Genomic DNA, 26,158 nt, shown 5'->3' on the forward strand with positions numbered 1-26,158 from the left:
CAATTGTTTCTGGTTGATTTTTAGATCAGTCATTAAACTCCTAGATGTAGGCAGTGACCTTGTACATTTGGGTTTATGTCAACTATGTCTGATGTGTTTATGCACTAGGAGAGTAAATGCTAATATTTTTTCAACTTTTTACTAACAATATTTCTACAATATGACGTTAAAATAATCATCCCACCACTAGAGGCGCACACATTCAATGCAGCTACGTAATCTAAGAAGAACGGTCACTTTTTGATTACGTTCCAGGAAACAGCTAACGTGATCACGCATGAAAACAAATGCACAAAGTTTAACAATAAAACATTGATATTTAATCTCTTTGAGGACTCAACGTAAATATGGGGCGCGAGTCAAGGTAAGTGAGGAGTTTAAGGGTCTCTTGTATTATTTTTGTCTGTTTTGAAGGATTAAAAAACCGAGCTAGCTATCAAGTCTGCAACGTTGATCCAACGCGCTAGCTAATAAGCTAGCTAACGTTTACAGACCATTGAATGTGATAGATATCTAGCTAGCTGGCTAGTTAGCTTAATAGACAAAGTAAAAATACTTGATAATGCATTCACAAACGACACAATTATTTAAAACACATTGACCAGGTGCTGTGCAGTTGTATATGGAGCTTTCAAGAAATCTAGGAACTCGGTGGGGTGGGGGGGGGACGAGGTCAAATCATGACGTTCGTCGGAGTCGGAGGCCAAAGATCTGTGCATAGATGGCCGAGTTTCCGACTTGCAATTCTGAATTGGATGACTGTTCGAAACGATTTTCCCAGTCCGAGCGTGTTTTTTTCTCCTCAGAGTTCCCAGTTGTCTTGAACGTAATGAAGTCGTACATTTCCGAGTCCCCAGTTGTTCCGAACGCGGCATTACTCTCTCGCACTAACGACGTTTTTAAAACTGACATAAAATATATATATATGTCGTTTTAGTTAAGTGATTGATGTTTCTGAAGTGTTTTAAATAATTTTTGTCAATGTTTGTTAGGCATTACAGGAAACGGTCGGCATCGAGGGGTCGGTCCGGGAGTCGATCAAAGAGCCGTTCCCCAGACAAACGCTCCAAGAAGGATGATGGGGCTGCCTCACGAAACCGAGACAGGGACCGCAACAGGCGTGGAGAGAGGTCACGCAGCCGTGACCGCCGCCGATCAAGGTCCAGAGACAGGAAGCGCCCCAGGTGAGCTGTGTGTGAAAGAGAGAGACCAAGAGTGAGTGATTGATCAAAGTCATCAGAGTAATAAGGGTGTGTCTTTGAATGTGAAATAAATACCTGGTCTGATATTGTTACTGAATTTGGCTGATGTGATCCAGACGCTCTAGGAGTCGGGAGAAGAGGCGCTCCAGGAGCCGTGACAGGAATAGAAGGTCTAGGAGCCGAGGACGCAGATCACAATCCGCAAGCCCCAGCAAAAGCAGGAAAACTGATGAGACGTGAGTTTTTACCAAAGGGTTATACCCCCCCCCCCTCAATAAATCCTACTTACACCCAACCTTAACTTGTTCTCCTTTGTCTGTTTTGGTTTGCCAGTCTGTCTAAAAGCAAGGAAAAAGACAACCCTGAAGCCTCTGCAGAGAAGAAGAAAATCAAAGAAGAGCAAGAGGAGGTTGTTGAGGATGTGAGTCCTATTCCGCTGTAGATGTTGTTCAGCAATTTGGAAACTCTGACCCGAAATATGACACTTGAATATTTGTGCATTCTTTATGTGTTGTCCCCACAGCAAGACTTTGACCAGAACAAGCTGGAGGAAGAGATGAGGAAGAGGAAGGAGCGAGTGGAGAAGTGGAGGGAGGACCAAAGAAAGAAGGCCCTAGGGAACATCGAGGAGATCAAGAGAGAGATTGAGGAGATGAAGCAGGGAAAGAAGTGGAGTCTGGAGGATGATGACGGTGAGGAACAAGCTGACACTTCTACTTTTCATGGTTGTGTTGTGGGTTTCAGATGTACCTAAATGCATTAGTTTCCACTTTCAAAGACTGATTTAGATAACTGCCAATACAGGGTCTCACCAGACTTCTCTTCCTTTCAGATGATGATGAGGAAGGGACAGCTCCCGAGGAAGAGCCTGAAGAAGGCGAAGAGGGTAAGGGGCCGGAGGAGAAGGAGGAAAAGAAAGAGGAGGAGGAGGAAGAGGAGGAAGAGGTTACTCCCATGGAGCAGGAAGCAGAGGATGAGCTGGATACCTTAGACGCCTACATGGAGGAGGTCAAGGAGGAAGTCAAGAAGTTCAACATGGGCCCCCAGTCTAAAGGGAACGACAAGGTAAGTTAGACCATCCCCCAATAGTTTCCTTCACACTTACACTATCTAGATCTTTGGAAACATTGCTGTCAGTATGTGCTGCTTTGGTCTTTTTGTGTGTGATGCAATCTCACTTTTTTTTTTGGCCCTCCACACAAACAGAAGGGAGGAGTAAACGTATCCAAAGTTGTCACCGTATGCAAAACTAAGAGGGGACCAAATGTCCACAAAAAGAAGGGTGAGCTGATGGAGAATGACCAGGATGCAATGGAGGTAAGCAGTTTTTGTCCTGTCATGTTCTCATTGTGATTGTTTGTGTAAATGTATAGGGCTCATGGGGTCAAATGTAGTGCACAGGGTGCTATAGTAGTGCACTGTGTAGGGAATAGGGTGCCATTTGGTACGCGGTCCATCTCCCTGGAAACTCTCTTCCAGAAGTCTCAAGAACTTCTCTCAAAGTTCTCTCACTGAAGAGAGCAGGTTCCTACATGTTGTGTCACTGTCTTCCCAGTACTCATCAGAGGAAGAGGAAGTGGATCTGGCGACAGCCCTGACTGGCTACCAGACCAAACAGAGGAAGGTGCTGGAGCCAGTGGATCACCAGAAGATTGAGTACGAACCATACCGCAAGGACTTCTATGTAGAGGTGCCAGAGCTGGCCAAGATGTCTCCAGAGGGTATGTACATGTGTATATATATATATTTTTAAATCACACCCACACTTATTTTTTTGAGGAAGGGTCTATTTGCAATGACTGTGATAGTGGTCGTTGTCCCCGTAAAACTTATTTGACTGCACTAACTGTAAAGCTTACCGTATACTTCCCAGTCGAAACTGTTTGCATGTATATCATGAATACTTTTTGTGACGTTTTTTTCCACTTTGGTCTTTGCAAGTTTACCCGGCTGTTTGTGCTCACAAATGTTTTTCTTGAGGCAAGTTGATGTTCGGTAGCCAAAGTCTACGACCCTTCATCAGTGATTAGTCAACAGTACTAATCCTAGTAGGAATGAGAACAACAATTGTTTGTCATTCAATGAGAGACGACTAGTTTTCATGCACATTTTTTCACTTAAGAAATGCTGCACCAAACATCTTAGCTAGATGTAAATTTGCGCCACTAAGTCCTTTGCAAAAGATAAAAATTTATCACATTTCTTTATTTGTCTTTAATTAATTTGGACTATTTTGAGGAAGTGTATCTGGCTATGTTGTTGCTATGGTGGCTCAAAAGGGACAAACAACAGTAATATTACAATTCCCCCCCCCCTAGTTTTTCAAGCAAAGGACTTTGAGGAGTATGAGCACAGATGGTCGCCTAGCCGAGTTCTGCCAAAAGCAAACCGAACCAATGTGTGTGGCAGGGTTTCCATTAGGAAATTGTGGCACAGGAAATTTGACCAGCAGCATTTTAATTTACTGGACCCATAACCATTGGGTGTGTAACCTGATTAGGGTGTCCAACCACGGTGCTCAGAATGACAAATCACATTTTAGAATATGGTAATTCATCTCAACAGAACATGCAAATCGAGGATACAACAATTTGTGGTCCTTTATTAAATTCCGATGCCCACATTTACTTTTCCTCAGCCAACAAGATGAGTAACGAACAGCAAAATTACTAGTTTAAACATTCTGATCTGTTGCATCAGACTCATTTGCTTTTTAACGTTTATTTTTATTTTTATGTAGCCTAGGCCTACTGGTTGTATGAATTTTGGATCTATCATCCCACAACTGTCCCAGAGTGTGTTTGGAATAGTTTCTTTCTTTCTTGACAAACTGACCAATAAAATGGTTTACCTTTTTCTTTCTTCACATTTATAAGCGCAGGAATGTGTACAAGGCAGCAGGCTACGTGCTAAATGTTTGTTCCATAAAGCAGCCGGGAAAACACTGTTGTCAAAAGCGAGCGGTTTCCTGTGACAGACATTCAAATATCAGTTTAGATATTTAGAAAGAGGGGAGCTATAATGTTCAACAACTAGCATGGGTTGCTAATATAACTAGAATTGTGCATTTTGACTACTGGACAATGAAATAAAGTTGATATCTAAAAAATAATTGCCTCCACGGATAGGGTCTGATTTTGGCTAGGCTACTTTGAAGCAAGGTAAAACATGCCTCATAAATATGTAGTAAAAACATTCAGGTTTCAAACTTTTAAGTATCTGTTTTCAAAATGCGTACTGCCTCCAGCTCATTGCAAAGTGGTGTGTGACGCTCGGATGAAGCCCACCTTCCTACCTATGTATTTACTGTTTGGGATGCTGTAGTAGCAGCTCCCGCGCTGTCTGACAGATATTCCTCTCAATCTGTATCTGGTATGCTGTGTAAATAAGATGCATAACAAATATTTACACGGGCTAGTTTTTATATATTTTATTTCACCTTTTATTTAACCAGCTAGGCCAGTTGAGAACAAGTTCTCATTTTACAACTGCGACCGTGCCAAGATAAAGAAAAGCAGTGCGATTTAAAAACAACAAAAATGTGCAGTCAATAACACAATAGAAAAAAAATCTATGTACAGTGTGTGCAAATGTAGGGAGGTAAGTCAAGTTTAATTCCACTTAGTTTTGCAAATTAACCTATAGACGGATAAGCTTGACCGGTCAAATGTATTTCCATCGACTGGTATTTCCTTCAATGACTAGGCTAAAAGGCATCACTTCCCAATGGGATTTTTCTTCTCCCGTCCAGTGCCAATTTAATTTATTGGCAAATACCGGCTCACGGAAACCTTGGTGTGGATATTTTTTGTTGCTTTTGTTTTCTAAATGACACGTGTCAATTTTGCTCGTGGATGAGCAACTGGCCCCCCCTTTTGTAGGTCCACGGATCGATTTTCCCCTCCCACATATATATTTTTTTCAACAATTTAGGAACTCGATTGGGGTCTCAACCTAATGTTGAGAGAGTAGTGGAATATACAAAGTGCAATTTCAAAATGTGGTTGTGCATCAGCAGTTTTTCTCTTATGTCAAGTCACTGACAGTCACTCAATTAGCACATTAGCAAAAAAAAAATGGTAGATTGGTAAATTAGTCTAGCGGCCAGCTATCTAAACTTGTAGTAATCATGTTCGAATTTCCAGCCGGGGGTGGCATTGACTTTGTTAGTCACTCTCACTCAGAAATCATATATTTATTTGCAAACATTTCTCTACGCCCCCACGGCAAAATGTGTAGAATTGCATGAAATGAACACAGACCTGCGAGCCACTGCAGCCCGTCATGATGAGTTCAGTTTTTTTTGTGTGTGTGTGTGTGTCCCCACCCCTTATCAAAGTTGCCCATCCTTGATCTAACTCCTTTCCTTTTGGTGAATGCATACAGAGGTGAATGTCCACAGGCTGGACCTGGAGGGAATCGCTGTCAAAGGAAAGGGTTGTCCCAAGCCCATCAAGTCATGGGTTCAGTGTGGCACGTCTATGAAGATTCTAAGTGCACTGAAGAGGTGAGTGTCACAGACAAAAGTTTTAATATTGTAGCAGATATAAGTAAGTCACGTATTGGTCCAAATGAATAGGACCTTATCATACATTTGTTATGTAATCTGCAGTTGATCATATCAAAATGTTATTTGTCACATACTTCGTAAACAACAGACTATAGACTAAGCATGCACCCCTGAGGGGCCCATGTGTTGAGGATCAGCGTGGCGGATGTGTTCCCTTCCCACCACCTGGGGGCGGCCCGTCAGGAAGTCCAGGATCCAGTTGCAGAGGGAGGTGTTTAGTCCCAGGGTCCTTAGCTTATTGATGAGCTTTGAGGGCACAATGGTGTTGAACGCTGAACTGTAGTCAATGAACAGCATTCTCACATAGGTGTTCCTTTTGTCTGGGTGGGAAAGGGTAGTGTGGAGTGCAATAGAGATTGTCATCTGTTGGGGCAGTATGCGAATTGGATCCAGGGTGTCTGGGATGATGGTGTTGATGTGAGCCATGACCAGCTTTACATCTGTAGCCATGAAATGCTTTGAGAGTGTAATGAGTTGTTAGTCATTTAGGTAGGTTACCTTGGCATTCTTGGGCACATGGGCTAATGTGGTCTGCTTGAAACATGTAGGTGTTACAGACTGGGTCAGGAAGAGATTGAAAATGTCAGTGAAGACACTTGACAGCTGGTCAGGACAAACTCTCAGTACGCGTCCTGGTAATCCATCTGGCCCTGCAGCCTTGTGAATGTTAACCTGTTTAAAGGTCTTTTCTCACATCGGCTACGGAGAGCGTGATCACATTATCGTCCGGAACAGCTGGGGCTCTCATGGATGGTTCAGTGTTGCTAGCATCGACGCAAGCATAGAAGGTATTTAGCATGTCTTGTAGGCTTGCGTCACTGGACAGCTCGCGTTTGGTTTCCATTTGTAATCCGTGATAGTTTGATGCTTTGCCTGTTTGATGGTTCGTCGGAGGGCTTAGTGTCCGGATTAGTGTCCCGCTCCTTGAAAGCGGCAGCTCTAGCCTTTTTAGCTCAGTGCGGATGTCGCCTGTGATTCACTTGCTATACACTTCTAGATGGGTGTGTGTTAAGTAATGTTGTCTTCACATCTCCAGACACAGCTATGAGAAGCCCACCCCAATCCAGGCTCAGGCCATTCCAGCCATAATGTCTGGGAGAGATCTCATTGGCATCGCTAAGACCGGCAGTGGAAAGACCATCGCCTTCCTCCTTCCCATGTACCGTCACATCATGGACCAGAGGCCCCTGGAGGAGGCTGAGGGACCCATCGGTAAGGGCCCCCTTTTTTACTCGTTTTCTGTTATACCACCCGATATCAATTATACCTAAATTAACCTGAAAGCTGGCGTCTCTGATTTCTATGTGTAAATCACAATTTTAATTTGCTGAGCAGAATGGTCCTATCAGACGATATGAAAGCTGTTCAATTAAGTATTTTGTAAGGGCAAATAAACAATGAGAGTATGTTGTCTGAGTTCTATTTGTCCGTTCTCTTCCCCCATTCAGCTGTGATCATGACTCCCACTAGAGAGCTGGCTCTGCAGATCACCAAGGAGTGCAAGAAGTTCTCCAAGCCCCTGAACCTGAGGGTGGTGTGTGTATATGGAGGCACTGGGATTAGTGAACAGGTAGAACCACTTCCTCTAACGCTGTAGGGTCATGGGGTTATTGTTAACCAGTACCTCATCATGGAGTAGTGTTACCTGGTTGTAATTACGATTTACCATGATAAAAAAAAAAAAGTACATTGTATTTAAAGAAATCCTGGGTTGTAGGTTTGAATAATATTGAGCTCGACATAAAGAAAATGTATTTTATTTAACTAGGCAAGTCAGTTAAGAACATTCTTATTTACAATGACTGCCTACCAGAAGGCAAAAGGCCTCCTGCGGCGACAGGGGCTGGGATTAAACATAAAATATAGGACAAAACACACATCACGACAAGAGAGACACCATAAGAGTACATAAAGAGAGACCTAAGACCATAGCATGGCAGCAACACTTAAAAACACAGCATTAATGCTTGTTCTCTTGTCTGGCACAAGTAAAATAAATGTCAGACAAGAAGAATATAGATTTAAGTTGTCTGAATGGACAATAAATAAATAAAAACATCACTATCAAACAGTTAGCCTACTCCAATCAGAATTGGATCAGAGAGGCCAACATTGGCATAATATTCAAATCTATTTTTCATGTACAAAATATATGTCAAAAGGCTAGGTGATATGCATATTGGCTACAGCCTTATGTCCAAACCGATGCCGACATGAGGAAGGCGCCATAAAATGATGCCAACCTTTGAGACTTTAAGTATATTAAAACCTAGACGTTTTATCATTTTATGAAACATGTCTTTGTTTCAAATTAGCCTAGCTGAAATCTGACAATAGAAATGTTGATGGGAATTATTTTATAAACACTTAAATGCTGGTTGCCATGGCATTCTCATGTTCTATTGGGTTTCAAATTAACTATTTTATTGTCCGGCAACCAAATGCATATTTCTAGTCATTAGTAACCCATGCTAGTTGTTGCATCAGTAGTCATATTAGCAACCCGTGCTAGTTGTTGTATCAATAGTCATATTAGCAACCCATGCTAGTTGTTGTATCATTAGTCATATTAGCAACCCGTGCTAGTTGTTGCATCAGTAGTCATATTAGCAACCAATGCTAGTTGTTGCATCAATAGTCATATTAGCAACCCGTGCTAGTTGTTGCATCAGTAGTCATATTAGCAACCCGTGCTAGTTGTTGCATCAGTAGTCATATTAGCAACCCGTGCTAGTTGTTGCATCAATAGTCATATTAGCAACCCGTGCTAGTTGTTGCATCAGTCGACATATTAGCAACCCGTGCTAGTTGTTGCATCAGTAGTCATATTAGCAACCCGTGCTAGTTGTTGCATCAATAGTCATATTAGCAAACCGTGCTAGTTGTTGCATCAGTAGTCATATTAGCAACCCGTGCTAGTTGTTGCATCAGTAGTCATATTAGCAACCCGTGCTAGTTGTTGCATCAGTAGTCATATTAGCAACCCGTGCTAGTTGTTGCATCAGTAGTCATATTAGCAACCCGTGCTAGTTGTTGCATCAGTAGTCATATTAGCAACCCATGCTAGTTGTTGCATCAGTAGTCATATTAGCAACCCATGCTAGTTGTTGCATCAGTAGTCATATTAGCAACCCATGCTAGTTGTTGCATCAGTAGTCATATTAGCAACCCATGCTAGTTGTTGCATCAGTAGTCATATTAGCAACCCGTGCTAGTTGTTGCATCAGTAGTCATATTAGCAACCCGTGCTAGTTGTTGCATCAGTCGACATATTAGCAACCCGTGCTAGTTGTTGCATCAGTAGTCATATTAGCAACCCGTGCTAGTTGTTGCATCAGTAGTCATATTAGCAACCCGTGCTAGTTGTTGCATCAGTAGTCATATTAGCAACCCGTGCTAGTTGTTGCATCAATAGTCATATTAGCAACCCGTGCTAGTTGTTGCATCAATAGTCATATTAGCAACCCGTGCTAGTTGTTGCATCAGTAGTCATATTAGCAACCCGTGCTAGTTGTTGCATCAGTAGTCATATTAGCAACCCGTGCTAGTTGTTGCATCAATAGTCATATTAGCAACCCGTGCTAGTTGTTGCATCAATAGTCATATTAGCAACCCGTGCTAGTTGTTGCATCAATAGTCATATTAGCAACCCGTGCTAGTTGTTGCATCAATAGTCATATTAGCAACCCGTGCTAGTTGTTGCATCAATAGTCATATTAGCAAACCGTGCTAGTTGTTGCATCAATAGTCATATTAGCAAACCGTGCTAGTTGTTGCATCAATAGTCATATTAGCAAACCGTGCTAGTTGTTGCATCAATAGTCATATTAGCAAACCGTGCTAGTTGTTGCATCAATAGTCATATTAGCAAACCGTGCTAGTTGTTGCATCAATAGTCATATTAGCAAACCGTGCTAGTTGTTGCATCAATAGTCATATTAGCAAACCGTGCTAGTTGTTGCATCAATAGTCATATTAGCAAACCGTGCTAGTTGTTGCATCAATAGTCATATTAGCAGCCCGTGCTAGTTGTTGCATCAATAGTCATATTAGCAGCCCGTGCTAGTTGTTGCATCAGTAGTCATATTAGCAACCCGTGCTAGTTGTTGCATCAGTCGACATATTAGCAACCCGTGCTAGTTGTTGCATCAGTAGTCATATTAGCAACCCGTGCTAGTTGTTGCATCAATAGTCATATTAGCAACCCGTGCTAGTTGTTGCATCAATAGTCATATTAGCAACCCGTGCTAGTTGTTGCATCAGTAGTCATATTAGCAACCCGTGCTAGTTGTTGCATCAGTAGTCATATTAGCAACCCGTGCTAGTTGTTGCATCAGTAGTCATATTAACAACCCGTGCTAGTTGTTGCATCAGTAGTCATATTAGCAACCCGTGCTAGTTGTTGCATCAGTAGTCATATTAGCAACCCGTGCTAGTTGTTACATCCGTAGTCATATTAGCAACCCGTGCTAGTTGTTACATCCGTAGTCATATTAGCAACCCGTGCTAGTTGTTGCATCAGTAGTCATATTAGCAACCCATACTAGTTGTTGCATCAGTAGTCATATTAGCAACCCATACTAGTTGTTGCATCAGTAGTCATATTAGCAACCCATGCTAGTTGTTGCATCAGTAGTCATATTAGCAACCCATGCTAGTTGTTGCATCAGTAGTCATATTAGCAACCCATGCTAGTTGTTGCATCAGTAGTCATATTAGCAACCCATGCTAGTTGTTGCATCAGTAGTCATATTAGCAACCCATGCTAGTTGTTGCATCAGTAGTCATATTAGCAACCCATGCTAGTTGTTGCATCAGTAGTCATATTAGCAACCCATGCTAGTTGTTACATCAGTAGTCATATTAGCAACCCGTGCTAGTTGTTGCATCAGTAGTCATATTAGCAACCCATACTAGTTGTTGCATCAGTAGTCATATTAGCAACCCATACTAGTTGTTGCATCAGTAGTCATATTAGCAACCCATGCTAGTTGTTGCATCAGTAGTCATATTAGCAACCCATGCTAGTTGTTGCATCAGTAGTCATATTAGCAACCCGTGCTAGTTGTTGCATCAGTAGTCATATTAGCAACCCATGCTAGTTGTTGCATCAGTAGTCATATTAGCAACCCGTGCTAGTTGTTGCATCAGTAGTCATATTAGCAACCCATGCTAGTTGTTACATCAGTAGTCATATTAGCAAACCGTGCTAGTTGTTACATCTTTAGATCTCCACTTAATTTCTAACAAGATATTTTTATCGGTCACATGAAACCCCTTGAGTGCTTTTGATAACGGGAGTTTCCTGCTAATTGCATATAGTTGTTTTAATTTTTTTAAGCGATGAGGCTGATGCAACAGATTTATATCAGAAATAAAACTTGATCAACATTTTAAGCGAAACGGTCTGATCTGTTGCATCAGCCTCATTTTGCTTTAAAAAAAAAAATGTTTTAAAGTGCAGTGGTTGAATGAATTTTGGATATGTCGTCCCAGAGTCTGTCCCAGAGTCTGTTTTCAACCGTCTATATTTTAAATCAACGGTTCACCCTTAATTTCAAGCCCCTGGAGGGAATTATTTTATAAAGACATAAAAAGTATTTGGTTGTAATGTTGCTATATTTGATAAGCTCCCAAGTGTGGCCAACCATCCTCCAGGAGAGCCTTTTAAAGGGGCAGTGTTGTGTTTTGAGACAGGCTTGAATATGCAGAGAAGCCCAGTAGGCATAGTGTATCCTCCAACTCTGTCGGATTCTCTGGTAAAAAGATTTGTAATACATTTGTTCCTTGCATCATATAAATATTAACATGGTGTTACAAACCTTTTTTTGGGGGGGGGGCGACACGACACGTGACCTTGAGCTTTTGGGCAAGTCAATATTAAACATGTAAATGTCAAGCCCTGTAATCAGTTAGGAAAAGGCAAAACAGGATTGTACATTGGTTGACTATCGTTATCTTTAAATAGTTTGTTTCTTGCTTGTGGTGCAGATTGCTGAGCTGAAGAGGGGAGCAGAGATCATTGTGTGCACACCAGGGCGAATGATTGACATGTTAGGTGCCAACAGCGGTGAGTGACACACCTTGTCTCATAGATCTCTTGTGTTATTGTATCCAGTTAACATATAATGATAGGGATTTCTGATATGTGATAAACCTGTGTGCAATGTCCAGTGTTATAATTATTTTGACTTAGAGATGTCACTTTCTGACCCTGAAAACACGAGCAACGCAGGTACTGATAGAAAGATGTAAATGTCCTGCTTTGCATGAAATGTTTCCGTACGAGAGTCAAGTCAGTACCACTTTTACTAAAACTGTCAACGTTATCTGACCGCCTTGGGAATCATATCCGACCATTTTTGAAGTGTTCCCTGAAGAATAATGATCAGCTACAAGTAGGTGAAGAGACGATACTGCCTCGTGGGTGGTCCTCACGTTCAGAGGCGTAAGTCAAGTTTTCAACAAACCTTTATCCACAAGTCAAGTTTACTTGTTAGTCATGTAAAAAGTCAGACATTTCACTCACGTATGGGATTTGAATAACATGTGAAGCCTAAAGTATAACATGGTTGTCTGACAAGTGTGAATATGTTTACATCCGTATTTAAAAAGTCAGTGTTTTATGACTGTGTGTAAATGCTAAATTTAAAAAATATAAAAACATGTAATGAAACTGACAGTTTAGCGTTCCTTTCTTCCGCACATGCCAGGTAATCTCTCTGTTTCATTTTGTAGGTGAAACGGCGGTCACATAGTGCTTGACGTGGCCTCGTCTCTTTTATTGTATTGGCTGTTTTCTGACATTTTTACAGGTTCCTCGTGCCCCTGAGATGGTACGCAAGACAAGACAAATATAGAAACCTAATAATCTGGCCGCTTAAAAGTAGGCCTGAACACAATAAATGGCAGTTGTGTGAATTGAAGTGAAGTATTTAATGCCTTAGGAAAAGGAAAGACCCTTTTTTATTTTATTTTTTTTATTTTTTTTGGCTTGTTGAGGTAAATTTTACCAGGAGGTTCAGGAACTTTGTGTGAAAGCTTTGGGTGAGCCCACTTTCCGGAGATTAACTTGTTTTCCTGTGTCACTATACTTTCCTTGGGTGTGTAGGTCGAGTCACAAACCTGCGGCGATCCACGTATGTGGTGGTGGACGAGGCGGATAGAATGTTCGACATGGGCTTTGAGCCACAGGTAGACACGTTATTATCATTCCTGTGTAAATAATTAATCCAAGGAGGTGTTTTTTAAGGAAAATAGACTTGCTTCAATTCATGTTTATAGCAGCTATTTAGACCTGACCCTGGCACCAGAATAATAGGTCATATCCTCTCCTGGAATGTTCCTTCCCCCAGGTGATGCGTATCATGGACAACGTGCGTCCAGACCGGCAGACGGTCATGTTCTCGGCTACGTTCCCGCGGGCCATGGAGGCACTGGCCAGGAGAATACTGTCCAAGCCCATCGAGGTTCAGGTGGGAGGCAGGAGCGTGGTGTGCTCTGATGTGGAGCAACATGTGGTAAGACTGGCCTTTTACATTCTCTGTGTGTCCTAAATGTTACTGTTTTTATAGTGCACTACTTTTGACCAAGGACCATAGGGCTCTGGTCAAAGGTAGTGCACTATAAAGGGAATAGGGTGCGTCTTCCATCTCTTTAACCTTTTTGGTGCCCCGTGGATAGGGCCAGGAGTTATTCCTGGTCAGTCAGTCATGTGATGAGGAAAAACTCCTGTTCTACTCTGGATATTATATCATATGTAAACCATCATGTCAGAGCAGGGTTACGCAACTGGCGGCCCGCAGGCCGGTGATTTTATTTTGCGCCTAAAGTTTTGTGAGCAAAAAAAACGTTTTTATTTTTGGACATAAAACACTAGCAAATCAGCTCTAGATGATTTTAACATTTTGGAAATCTGTTCCAGAGTATTCCAACGCATAATACAGATGCAGTATATACTGTATGTGATCGTATACCAATGTAAGAAACGTTTGAAATTGTGTTTTTTTTATTCAAATATTATATCTGTTTGGGCTAAAATTTGCAGTTTACAAATGATTTGTAATTATGTTCCGGCCCCCTGAACATTCGCTCAAGAAAAAAGCATTTGCCCACTGAAGTCAGTTACGACACCAAACTGCAGTCAAGACCCTGGTGAGGACGACGAGCACGCTGATGAACTTCCCTGAGACGGTTTTTGAAAGTTTGTGCAGAAGTTCTTCGGTTGTGCAAACCCACAGTTTCATCAGCTGTCCGGGGTGGTTGGTCTCAGACTATCCCGCAGGTAAAGAAGCCGGATATGGAGGTCCTGGGCTGGCGTGGTTACACGTGGTCTGCGGTTGTGACGCCGGTTGGATGTACTGCCAAATTCTCTAAAACAACGTTGGAGGCGGCTTATGGTAGAGAAATTAACATTATACCAACAGCTCTGGTGGGCATTCCTGCAGTTGGGCATTCCAAATTCCAAGCTCTCTCAACTTGACACATCTGTAGCATTGTGTTATGGGACAAAACTGCACATTTTAGAGTGGTTTTTGCACCTGTGTATTAATCATGCTGTTTAATCAGCTTCTTGATATGCTACACCTGTCAGCTGGATGGATTATCTTGGCAAAGGAGAAATTCTCACTAACAGGGATGTGAACAAATTTGTGCACAACATTTGAGATAAATAAGCCTTTTGTGTAGTATGAACAATTTCTGGGATTTTATTTCAACTCATGAAACATGGGACCAACACTTTTACATGTTGCATTTTTACATTTTTATATTTTTTTGTTCGGTACCTTCAGAAATGTCACATTTTTGTGTTACTAAATTTAAAAAATTGATTAGATTTTGGATGTTGTGACACTGGCCTACACAATAACCCATAATGTCAAAGTGGAATTATGTTTTTAGAACTTGTTTAGAAATGAAAAGCGGAATTGTCTTGAGTCCGTAACTATTCACCATGAATATATCTCCTATTTTGTCAATAGCACCACCATCCATCTTTTAAATATTCCATATTGGTAATTTGTTAAATTAGTGTTGCTGCCATTTCTCTCATCACAGACATCCATGTTTTCCCCTCATCATGTATTCTCTCCATTTAGCTGGTAATTGAGGAGGACCAGAAGTTCCTGAAGCTGCTAGAGATCCTTGGCCATTACCAGGAGAAGGGCTCGGTCATCATCTTCGTGGACAAACAGGAGCATGCTGACGGGCTGCTCAAAGACCTGATGAAGGCCTCCTACCCCTGCATGTCTCTGCACGGAGGTAATATCATACAAACACACCGGTGTTCTATTGTCATTAGTCTGAGGCTCCACCCACAACATTGGTCGTCTGGTCAAAAGTAGGTCATTAAGTAGCACCTTCAAACTCAACTCTGAACCTTGAAGACAGTGGACCTGGGACACCAGGTGTGTGCAATTTTTAATTATCAGGTAGAACAGAAAAGCAGCCGGCTCCGGACTTCGTAGGGTCTGAGTTGAATACCCCTGATGTAGAGAATCGGGTGGCATTTGGGACACATTTTGAGTTAGTCCAGGGTTTGAAAGTGTCTGGGCTGAGCTCATTCAGTTAGTCCAGGGTTTGAAAGTGACCGGGCTGAGCTCATCATCCCCAGCTTACAATTGGCTCATTCATCCCCCTCCTCTCCCCTGTAACTAATCCCCAGGTCGTTGCTGTAAATGAGAACGTGTTCTCAGTCAACTTACCTGGTAAAATAAATAAGTTGAGTTAGTCCAGGGTTTGAAAGTGACCAGTGTCCTAGACCATTTTCCTTATATCTTCTAATTAAACCATGTTTATGGCAGATAAACATTTCGCCTCTATCATGTTAGTTGTTTTGAACTATATAATTTGATAACAAGCGTTTGTTTATCTCCGTCCCCTCCCTGTAGGCATTGACCAGTACGACAGAGATAGCGTCATCAATGATTTTAAGAACGGGGCGTGTCGGCTAATGGTGGCCACCTCTGTGGCAGCCAGGGGGCTGGACATCAAGCAGTTGATCCTGGTCATCAACTACAACTGTCCCAACCACTACGAGGACTATGTCCACAGGGCTGGACGTACAGGGAGAGCCGGGAACAAAGTGAGTAGTGGTCCTGTAGGATACACTAGTAGTCCATCAAACTAATTAGTTATTGTTACTAGTTTATCAAGAATTCCAGCAATTCTGATTACTAAAATTGAACAAATCACTGGTCAAAAATGATTTTTTTTCAAACCCTAATCCTAACGATGATGGAGAATCCTCCTGGTTTATCCAGCCCATCACTCTCCATCGTACAGAACTAGTTCCCCGCTGCACCTTTACAAAAGAACAGTTTTGAAATGCGACAATTTAAGTCTTGAATTTTGATTACAATGTCTGCATAGGCTTTAGTAGTTTTAACGGGAATAGCCTGAAATGTATTTTTTTCCCCAGCTCAGATTTACACGAGGCATGCATCGCCTGCGGAAGACACATTTCAGTGGAAGGCATAGGCCTAGTGTTTTAATCGTTTACATATGTTAAGTATTTTTTCGGGGTTCACCGCTAGGACCAAACCCAGGTAACGAAACGGTTCAGGAACAAATACGTGTACCGTTACAACCCTAATTTTAAAACCACCCTGATTTGTTGTGTCCCAGGGCTTTGCCTACACCTTCATCACAGATGAGCAGGCACGCTACGCTGGGGACATCATCAAGGCCCTGGAGCTCTCAGGGTCCCCTGTGCCCAAGGAGCTGGAGCAGCTGTGGCTGTCCTTCAAAAACCAACGGCAAGCGGTAAGAGGAAGTCGTGCTGTTCCGGTGTTGTCGTGGAAACTACCCGGTCTTTGTATGCAGAATGTGTGCCCAGCAAAAAAACTGTGCATTAGAGTTGATGATTTTCAGCGACGAATTCAATATTATATTCTGTGTCCTTTTAAAAAAAAAAAATCTTCTACTCCTATTCAACAAGATTAGACCGGTTTTGTCCCTGGCTTACTTCCCATTGCTGCTAGCACTGTGTCATCAGTAGGTGAATGTAACACACCCTCTCTATAACGGCCTTTTCTTTCCCCAGGAGGGTAAAAGCATCAAGAGCAGCAGCGGGTTCTCAGGGAAGGGCTTCAAGTTTGACGAGACGGAGCATGCCCTGGCTAACGAGAGGAAGAAGCTGCAGAAGGCGGCTTTGGGTCTGCAGGACTCTGATGACGAGGATGGAGCCCTGGATGTGAGTACAGGTTCTGATCATGTAGCTAGGGCCCTGGATGTGAGTACAGGTTCTGATCATGTAGCTAGGGCCCTGGATGCGAGTACAGGTTCTGATCGTGTAGCTAGGGCCCTGGATGTGAGTACAGGTTCTGAACGTGTAGCTAGGGCCCTGGATGTGAGTACAGGTTCTGATCATGTAGCTAGGGCCCTGGATGTGAGTACAGGTTCTGATCGTGTAGCTAGGGCCCTGGATGTGAGTACAGGTTCTGAACGTGTAGCTAGGGCCCTGGATGTGAGTACAGGTTCTGATCGTGTAGCTAGGGCCCTGGATGTGAGTACAGGTTCTGATCGTGTAGCTAGGGCCCTGGATGCGAGTATCTGATCATGTAGCTAGGGCCCTGGATGCGAGTACAGGTTCTGATCATGTAGCTAGGGCCCTGGATGTGAGTACAGGTTCTGATCATGTAGCTAGGGCCCTGGATGTGAGTACAGGTTCTGATCGTGTAGCTAGGGCCCTGGATGCGAGTACAGGTTCTGATCGTGTAGCTAGGGCCCTGGATGCGAGTACAGGTTCTGATCATGTAGCTAGGGCCCTGGATGTGAGTACAGGTTCTGATCGTGTAGCTAGGGCCCTGGATGCGAGTACAGGTTCTGATCGTGTAGCTAGGGCCCTGGATGCGAGTACAGGTTCTGATCGTGTAGCTAGGGCCCTGGATGCGAGTACAGGTTCTGATCATGTAGCTAGGGCCCTGGATGCGAGTACAGGTTCTGATCATGTAGCTAGGGCCCTGGATGCGAGTACAGGTTCTGATCGTGTAGCTAGGGCCCTGGATGCGAGTACAGGTTCTGATCATGTAGCTAGGGCCCTGGATGCGAGTACAGGTTCTGATCGTGTAGCTAGGGCCATGGATGTGAGTACAGGTTCTGATCGTGTAGCTAGGGCCCTGGATGCGAGTACAGGTTCTGATCGTGTAGCTAGGGCCCTGGATGCGAGTACAGGTTCTGATCGTGTAGCTAGGGCCCTGGATGCGAGTACAGGTTCTGATCGTGTAGCTAGGGCCATGGATGTGAGTACAGGTTCTGATCATGTAGCTAGGGCCCTGGATGCGAGTACAGGTTCTGATCATGTAGCTAGGGCCCTGGATGCGAGTACAGGTTCTGATCATGTAGCTAGGGCCCTGGATGCGAGTACAGGTTCTGATCGTGTAGCTAGGGCCCTGGATGCGAGTACAGGTTCTGATCATGTAGCTAGGGCCCTGGATGCGAGTACAGGTTCTGATCATGTAGCTAGGGCCCTGGATGCGAGTACAGGTTCTGATCGTGTAGCTAGGGCCCTGGATGCGAGTACAGGTTCCACACTCTCGTAAAGCTTAGAGTAGAATGTCAACTGTGGCTTGTATATAGCCTCGCTACTGTTATTTTACTGCTGCTCTTTAATTAGTTATTTTTATTTAAAAAAATTACTTAACACTTATTTTTCTTAGAACTGCATTGTTGGTTAAGGGCTTGTAAGTAACCAGGGCCCAATAGGGTTATATAGGGAGCCATTTGGGACATACACACTCACCTGGTTCCAGACTAGGGTTATAGAGGGTTATGTAGGGAACACTCACCTGGTTCCAGACTAGGGTTATATAGGGCCCATAGGGTTATAGAGGGTTATGTAGGGAACACTCACCTGTTTCCAGACTAGGGTTATGTAGGGAACACTCACCTGGTTCCAGAAGAGGGTTATGTAGGGAACACTCACCTGTTTCCAGACTAGGGTTATGTAAGGAACACTCACCTGGTTCCAGAAGAGGGTTATATAGGGAACACTCACCTGTTTCCAGACTAGGGTTATGTAAGGAACACTCACCTGGTTCCAGACTAGGGTTATGTAGGGAACACTCACCTGGTTCCAGACTAGGGTTATAGAGGGTTATGTAGGGAACACTCACCTGGTTCCAGACTCTTGATAATGTATATCGCATCTCCTCCGTTGTGGGTCAAACAATACATTTCTAAAACCTCATAGAATACGTACTATATTGACACAATATCTCACCCCTGTCCTTACAGATTGATGAGCAGATCGAGAGCATGTTCAACTCCAAGAAGAGGGTGAAGGATCTGTCGGCTCCCGGGGGAGGGCCGCCCAGCGCTGCGGCCGTGGCGGCTGCAGCAGCAGGGGGCCTAGCCAATCTCGGTGCCCCGTCTGCTGGAAACATCCAGAAACTGGAGATGGCTAAGAGACTGGCTCTCAGGATCAACGCCCAGAAGAACTTGGGGGCTGAGGCTCAGGTGGGTGTGGGTGGGGTCTGTGTTTCTGTGTGATCTTTAGTAGTCTTCAACCTTCTGTCCTGACATAATCCATTGCTCTCTCTCTGGACAGGATGTGATGCAACAGGCCACCAATGCCATCCTGAGAGGAGGCACCATCATGGCCCCCTCCGTCTCGGCTAAAACCATTGCCGAGCAGCTGGCTGAGAAGATCAACGCCAAGCTCAACTACATCCCTGTGGAGAAGCTGGAGGAGGAGAGGCAGGCGGCTGAACAGGCCGAGACCGTCAAGAGATACGAAGAGGAGCTGGAAATCAATGATTTCCCTCAGGTCAGATTTTATATGGGCCTGGATCCCAAATGCCACCCTATTCCCTATATAGTGCACTACTGTTTTATGTGCCCTGGTCAAAGGTAGTAAACTACATAGGGAATATGTTGTCTTTGGGACTTAACACTAGGGTGTAGGTGGAGGACTGCTCATTTGAATCTCTAAATGAAAGGTATTCACCATTTCTATATGAACTATGCATTACTTTATCATGCTGATTCTCTTTCAGTTGAACATTGAATGGTCTATTTACCATGTCTGTTCCTTGACGGACGGAGCTTACGGTAAAACACTAGCTGGTAGATCTTATTCGTATTTGTGACCGACCGGCTCGATTCGATCTTATGTAGCAAAATTTGATTATTATTATTATTTTTTACATTTAGATTAAAGTAGAGACTCAGAGTTAGAAAATGGTATATCGTACAGTTGAGGAATAAGGGGAAAGTAATTCTGCTTTGAAAGTTGATAAACTTGTTTTGGTACACCTATTGGAGAGCTCTTCTTTGTCTACATCCATTCAGCATTGTTCACACCCTCTTAAGCCTTAGCCTCACCCATCTCTTTAAGGGTTGACATGTGAGGCTTCACAGAGTGGATACGATACTGTACTAAACATCCAAAGATTTCAAGACTAAAGGCTGGTTTATACTACATCTATTCGCATGTCTGTAGACGGTTGTCGTAGTGACATGAACATTCTGTTGTCGTCCAACATCAAACTTGTCATTTTGAAAAAGTATAAACACAAAAACATGCATGACATGAGCTGGCTGGCTGGTGGTCCAAAATATCATAACTGTTGCATTTTAACCAATAAACCCATCTGTTTTAAAAATGAATTTAGTAGATGTCAATCTAACAAACCAGGCAACTAAATGCAACTTTCTAACAATGTTTTGGTTCGTTTCTAGCATGTTAGTTAGTTAGCTAGCTAGCTTACGGTTGTGAGTGTGACGAAATTAAAGCAGGGCTTTCTACCTGAGAATTTTATAACTTGGACACTGTCTCATTGGCCTAACGTTATATCCTAATTTGGCTTTGGTGCAGGTCATGTTCTTCACATTACCGTCTCTGGTAAACACACCCTATATCAAATAAAATCAACGTTTTTGTCACATGCACAGGATGCAGGAGGTGTGAACGGTACAGTGAAATGGTTACTTGCATAGTGGAGTCTTTTTTTTGTTTAGACATGTAGCTAGCTAGCTAAACAATGAACCATAATTCCAACTCATAACGTTACTACCATGCATGAATCTACAAGTAGCTAAAGCTAACCGACTAGTTTCAATGTTAGCTAGCTAACATTAGGCTAAAGCTAGCAACACAAATGGATTTCTGAGATACAAATAATATTACTGCACAGATCAAACACGTAAAATTATCTAACGAGCCAGCCAGATAACATTAGCTAGCAAGCCAACAGTACGCTTTAACTTGCAATTTTAAATGACTTTCTGACAAAATAAGAAACGTATAATATCTGAAAATGTAGCTAGATAGACTCTTACCCGTATACATGTATGAACGCTTCTTGCCCTTAATTTGAAAAGACAAGAGTTTTATACAACAGCCTTCTGTGTGTTCTCTTTTCAACTCCTTCTGCATATTTGCAATCAAACAGCAGAGTTTTCCTCATACTCTGCTTCCACCGGGCATTCTGCTGATTTCTTCCGTGACAACAACACTGTTGATCCGTGTTTCAGAAGACCACAATGTTTTGGTTCAATGACAACTTTTTTTCTATTTTTGCCAAATCAGGGATTTCCTCATCGTCTGATTCATTTTGAGAGTCGGCATAGCACGTTCGTTTTCTAGAAAGTGGAGAGCATTAGTAACACTTTTGCAGTTCTTCGTGATGTCTTTCAAAAAAAAGCCACGTTAGAAAGGAGTACCTACACATACCGAGCAGCTCATGTTATAGACAGATGCGTGCTACATGGCAGACCAATCCGAACTCATCTCTCGGCATGTCCAGCCCATCCATTATCTCAGCCAATCATGGCTAGCGGGAAGATTCCGGATTTTTTTCCTTGGCTAAACCAACTAGGCTTGTAATTGAACTATTTTATTCGTATTTACAGATGATATAGAAGTGTGTTAAGGCACATGAAATTTCCCATATTCCTGAAGGCATTTCTGCAACAACAAAAAAACGCATTTAGATCAACAACAAAAAAAGTTTTACGTTCAAATGCCTCTCCTGTGAAGTAGTGGCATGCGACATACGCCTAGTTTCCTGAAACAAATCACATTTGATTGACATTTGTTTGTTGATAGGGCAAAGTGATTGTGGTTTAAGTAGTTTATCCCACAAGTGTTAGGTGGTACTGACCTCACAAAGCGTCTCAGTAGGAGTGCTGATCTAGGATCTGTCCATATAATATTATTCATTATGATCTAAAAAAAAAAGGCAAAACTGATCCTAGATCAGCACTTACTCTGAGACGCTTTGTGAACACGGCCTACGCGAACAGGAAGATGTTTTAATGTCTGTTTCCTGTGTTCCACCAGACTGCGAGGTGGAAGGTCACGTCTAAGGAGGCCCTACAGAGGATCGGAGAATACTCCGAGGCAGCCATCACCATCAGAGGAACCTACTTCCCTCCAGGCAAAGAACCCAAAGAGGGAGAACGCAAGATCTACCTGGCTATTGAGAGTAAGCAGCTATTCTACTTGCAATGACTACTTCAATTCTTCACCAATGTTGAAGAGTTGAGGGTTGCATGTTAGCAGTAGTGAGTGTTTTTTGTTGTTGTTGTTGATGGATGTCACTTGTCGTAATATTTTGACGTATTCGATTGACAGGTGCAAATGAGCTGGCCGTTACAAAGGCCAAGGCTGAGATCACTCGGCTCATCAAGGAGGAGCTTATCAGATTAGTAAGTTCTGTCCATAGAAATAGAATCCATATGTATGGTTCTGTTATCTCAGATCTATCTATCTAATTACTGATGCTAGGCCTAGGGAATCATTCTATAATCATTCGTGTCAGTCTACATGTTGGTTGCATCATTGTATGAACACCAGTAATAAAAGTTGAATGTATTAAAAGTACTGAAAGTAATTAACTTAGCGAGGGGGGGGGGGGAAATGTCAAAATAAAAAATGTTTCTCATTGCTCAATAAATGTTCTCTCTCATTTTAGCAAAACTCCTACCAACCCACCAGCAAAGGAAGATACAAGGTCTTGTAGTGACGATGGGATTGGGCTCAGACGCAGTGACTTCTTTCTCCAACGCTTCATCATATTTGTTTCAGAATGTATTAGTATATATTGTTTCACTGTAAGACCAGTGACCTCCAGAAGGGATTGTTCTTGTGAGAGTACTTTCTCTTTTCCTCTCTACTTTAAGTGGAGATTTAGTCGTGATTTTTTTTTTTGGTTTCACGGCGCGAAATGTATCTCATATCCGTTCTATAATATACCAGCTGAAATGTAACGGGTTCTCTACCACCATGATTCAAACATTTGCTTATTTTTGTCCTTAAACATTAAGCATAAGTAGTTATAGATCCTGTATTATTTCTTGTGTGTAAAATAACATTTTGGGTCACTGGTCTGCAGTCATCTGAACAAGTAAGGAATCACACGTTGATTATTATTATTTTTTTTTTTAAACAGCCCTTGAATGATGTATTGTGTTTTTACTTCTTTCCCTCTCTAATAAAACAATGTGTTGGTAAGGAACATGTTGTCACTGGTCTGTGTTAGATACATTATACACCAATGGTTTGTGTGTTACATCTGGATTTGGTGTTCTATACATTGTAGTGACAATCCTATCAGGCTATGATTTGGGTTTTGAGTGGCTTAAAAAACAGGGCATATTATATGTGAACAACAAGATGAAAACCTATTGACAGAATTCAAGCATAACCATGACGACAATGGAGGTTTGTATAAGTACTCTAACCTTGATTGCTTAATAATTACGTATAGCACTGTGCCATGCCAGGGGATGGTCTGGTTAATATAGCACCATGCCAGGGGATGGTCTGGTTAATATAGCACCATGCCAGGGGATGGTCTGGTTAATATAGCACTGTGCCAGGGGATGGTCTGGTTAATATAGCACCGTGCCAGGGGATGGTCTGGTTAATATAGCACCGTGCCAGGGGATGGTCTGGTTAATATAGCACCGTGCCAGGGGATGGTCTGGTTAATATAGCACCGTGCCAGGGGATGGTCTGGTTAATATAGCACCGTGCCAGGGGATGGTCTGGTTAATATAGCACCGTGCCAGGGGATGGTCTGGTTAATATAGCACCATGCCAGGGAAAAGTCTGGTTAATATAGCACCATGCCAGGGGATGGTCTGGTTAATATAGCACCATGCCAGGGGATGGTCTGGTTAATATAGCACCATGCCAGGGGATGGTCTGGTTAATATAGCACTGTGCCAGGGGATGGTCTGGTTAATATAGCACTGTGCCATACCTACTGTGGAAAGAACCAGCACAACGGATTTTTTTTTATTTTGGACTAAATTATTTAGTCTGCAGAAAAAGTAGTTGAAACTATTTCATGGTCCGTTGATCATATTGCTACTTTCCAAATAGTGTTTCGGTCTTTGGAGAAATAGTGTATGACGTAGCTTTACTGCGCATGCAAATAATAGAACAAATTGATATTGTGAAGAAATTAGTTGATATTACAATTGCGAATGTATTCAAGAACGGGTGTAAACACGATGAAAATGTAAATCATAATTTGCTTGGAGTTGCTGCAATTCCCTGTTGGAGTATCGCGCATGCGCAGTCTGTCCCCTGTACCTTATTAATTTTTAATGGCAATGGCTGCGTTTCTCATCTAAACCTCTCCTGCGAAACAACGAACCTATAAATACGACATTTATTTGCAACTCTGACAAAAGGCGTTATCGATTTAGTAATAGTAATCGATCGATTGTGATCTACGAAAAATGGATCGGCTGTAGAATTTGAAGATAGAAGATCTGTCATTTTTAACCCTTTGCCTTCCATGAATCACAAACAATCGAGGTACAGTAAATGCATGGTTTTATGAATTACTTTAATTTGCCATGTTTTTAATGTTATCGAAACATCAATTTCTGAACATATTACTTGTATATGAGCGTGTGGTAAGTGATTTCCTAAATGTGTTGCGAAAACGAAAGCTTTTGTGTCAGGATTGTCTGCTAAATACAACGAACAACTAGCTGATTAATATATTTCGCTGAAAAAGAGGGTAGGCATTACTAGGCAACTGTGATGTGGGAAGGCTAGTCATTTTAACTCCCATTGTAACATTGAGTCTTTATCATGACGAGCTGCACCACCCCTGCACGTTCAACGAAGCTAGCATTGGATGTTGACAACAGACCATTACAAGAGTCAAGATATTCTATACTTATATACTTTAATAATTCATTATGGGTGCAGTACAGACGTTGTCTGTCATTTGAAGTATTCTACACCAGCATTGATTTGAACAGAACAGCGAAACACAATATGCCACTACTGACTAGTCAACTAGTTTGTGGATGAGACTGGAATAGGATTCCTGTGTCTACTCTAACTTGCACTAGCATTAGACCTGTAAAAAGGTTATTCATTACATTTGAAGTAGTTTTTGCATTTTTATCAACAATACATCTCGTGTATCCCGTTGTTTTCTCCAGCAGAAGATGATGCGTCAGGTGACCAACAACAATGACTATTGCATGAGTGGCAGGCCGTCATGCCTGGCAGAGGATGGCCGACACCCCACCAGTCACTTTGACCTATGCACTGCCCAGTCCAACAAGTTCTACCAAGCTCCCCCGCCCCCTCCCTTGCAAATGACCTTGCCCCCTCTGCCCCTGCCACCCCAGAACACCCTGAAACCCATGCCCTGTCAGAGGCAGAATGGCCTCAGTGAACCCCAAGCTGTTGGAATCACGAACAATGAAAAGCCGGAAGACTCCAAGAAAAAGAAAAACCCGGGGAGGTCTGGAAGGAGAGGAAGACCTTCGGGGACCACTAAATCAGCAGGTTACAGGACCAGCACAGGGAGGCCTCTAGGAACCACCAAGGCAGCCGGGTTCAAGACCAGCCCAGGGAGACCCCTGGGAACGACCAAGGCAGCGGGATATAAGGTCAGCCCTGGTAGGCCCCCTGGCAGTATCAAGACCCTGTCTCGCCTCAACAAACTAGGCTATGGTACGTGTAGCGCTGCAGCATTCCCCTACACTATGATGAACAAAGGAAGCCTCTGCGAACCCTCGTGCAAGGAAAAGGAGACCAACGAGTAAAGTCCTACTTTTCTCATGGCTTGTTGGAGAAATAAAAGGCTGCATGTCCTAAGTGCTGTCAAATAGAGGGGTTGTTTGTACCGTTTCCCTGGTTGAGTGTACAGATGTACTATTACTGGCATGTGCCTCAGTGTGCATGTTTCTATCCAAACCGGATTCCTTTGTAATATAGAGTATAGCTTATACACTACACTGAGTGGACAAAACATAAGGAACACCTTCATAATATTGAGTTCCCCCCCCCTCCCTTTTGTCCTCAGAACAGCCTCAATTCATCGGGGCATGGACTCTACAAGGTGTCGAAAGCATTCCACGGGGATGCTGGCCCATGTTGACTTCAATGCTTCCGACAGTTGTG

General features: G+C 42.8%; 2 protein-coding genes across 3 annotated transcripts; both read left to right on the forward strand.

Annotated features, from left to right (window-relative positions):
• The first annotated feature begins 225 nt into the window (after positions 1–225).
• ddx46 (DEAD (Asp-Glu-Ala-Asp) box polypeptide 46) lies at positions 226–23,234 on the forward strand. Its single transcript, XM_039005006.1, has 23 exons — positions 226–364; positions 993–1,184; positions 1,319–1,438; positions 1,536–1,623; positions 1,726–1,894; positions 2,035–2,267; positions 2,409–2,519; positions 2,758–2,923; positions 5,589–5,709; positions 6,809–6,984; positions 7,221–7,342; positions 11,764–11,842; positions 12,884–12,966; positions 13,128–13,292; positions 14,871–15,033; positions 15,663–15,856; positions 16,399–16,536; positions 16,817–16,966; positions 19,009–19,230; positions 19,322–19,540; positions 22,058–22,202; positions 22,352–22,425; positions 22,692–23,234. Exons 1-23 carry the CDS (start codon positions 348–350, stop codon positions 22,737–22,739), a joined length of 3,195 nt encoding a protein of 1,064 aa, XP_038860934.1. The 5' UTR covers positions 226–347; the 3' UTR covers positions 22,740–23,234.
• Positions 23,235–24,319: 1,085 nt separating this feature from the next.
• On the forward strand, positions 24,320–26,080 carry LOC120056807 (UPF0461 protein C5orf24 homolog). Of its 2 annotated transcripts, none has more exons than XM_039005008.1 (2): positions 24,320–24,547; positions 25,189–26,080. In XM_039005008.1, exon 2 carries the CDS (start codon positions 25,195–25,197, stop codon positions 25,798–25,800), a length of 606 nt encoding a protein of 201 aa, XP_038860936.1. In that variant the 5' UTR covers positions 24,320–24,547; positions 25,189–25,194; the 3' UTR covers positions 25,801–26,080. The 2 variants fall into 2 exon arrangements, with proteins under 2 accessions (XP_038860936.1, XP_038860935.1); XM_039005007.1 differs by having other exon boundaries at positions 25,192–26,080.
• Positions 26,081–26,158: the final 78 nt, after the last annotated feature.

The sequence above is a fragment of the Salvelinus namaycush genome, chromosome 12 (assembly GCF_016432855.1).
Source record: "Salvelinus namaycush isolate Seneca chromosome 12, SaNama_1.0, whole genome shotgun sequence".
Taxonomy (NCBI): domain Eukaryota; kingdom Metazoa; phylum Chordata; class Actinopteri; order Salmoniformes; family Salmonidae; genus Salvelinus; species Salvelinus namaycush.

Bases quoted from the DNA above. Each gene is read 5' to 3' on its own strand.
- ddx46 (XM_039005006.1), top strand. The intron at 2,520-2,757 runs GTAAGCAGTTTT...CTGTCTTCCCAG, and splicing joins ATGACCAGGATGCAATGGAG to TACTCATCAGAGGAAGAGGA. The intron at 19,231-19,321 runs GTGGGTGTGGGT...CTCTCTGGACAG, and splicing joins ACTTGGGGGCTGAGGCTCAG to GATGTGATGCAACAGGCCAC.
- LOC120056807 (XM_039005008.1), top strand. From the start codon at position 25,195: ATGATGCGTCAGGTGACCAACAACAATGACTATTGCATGAGTGGCAGG.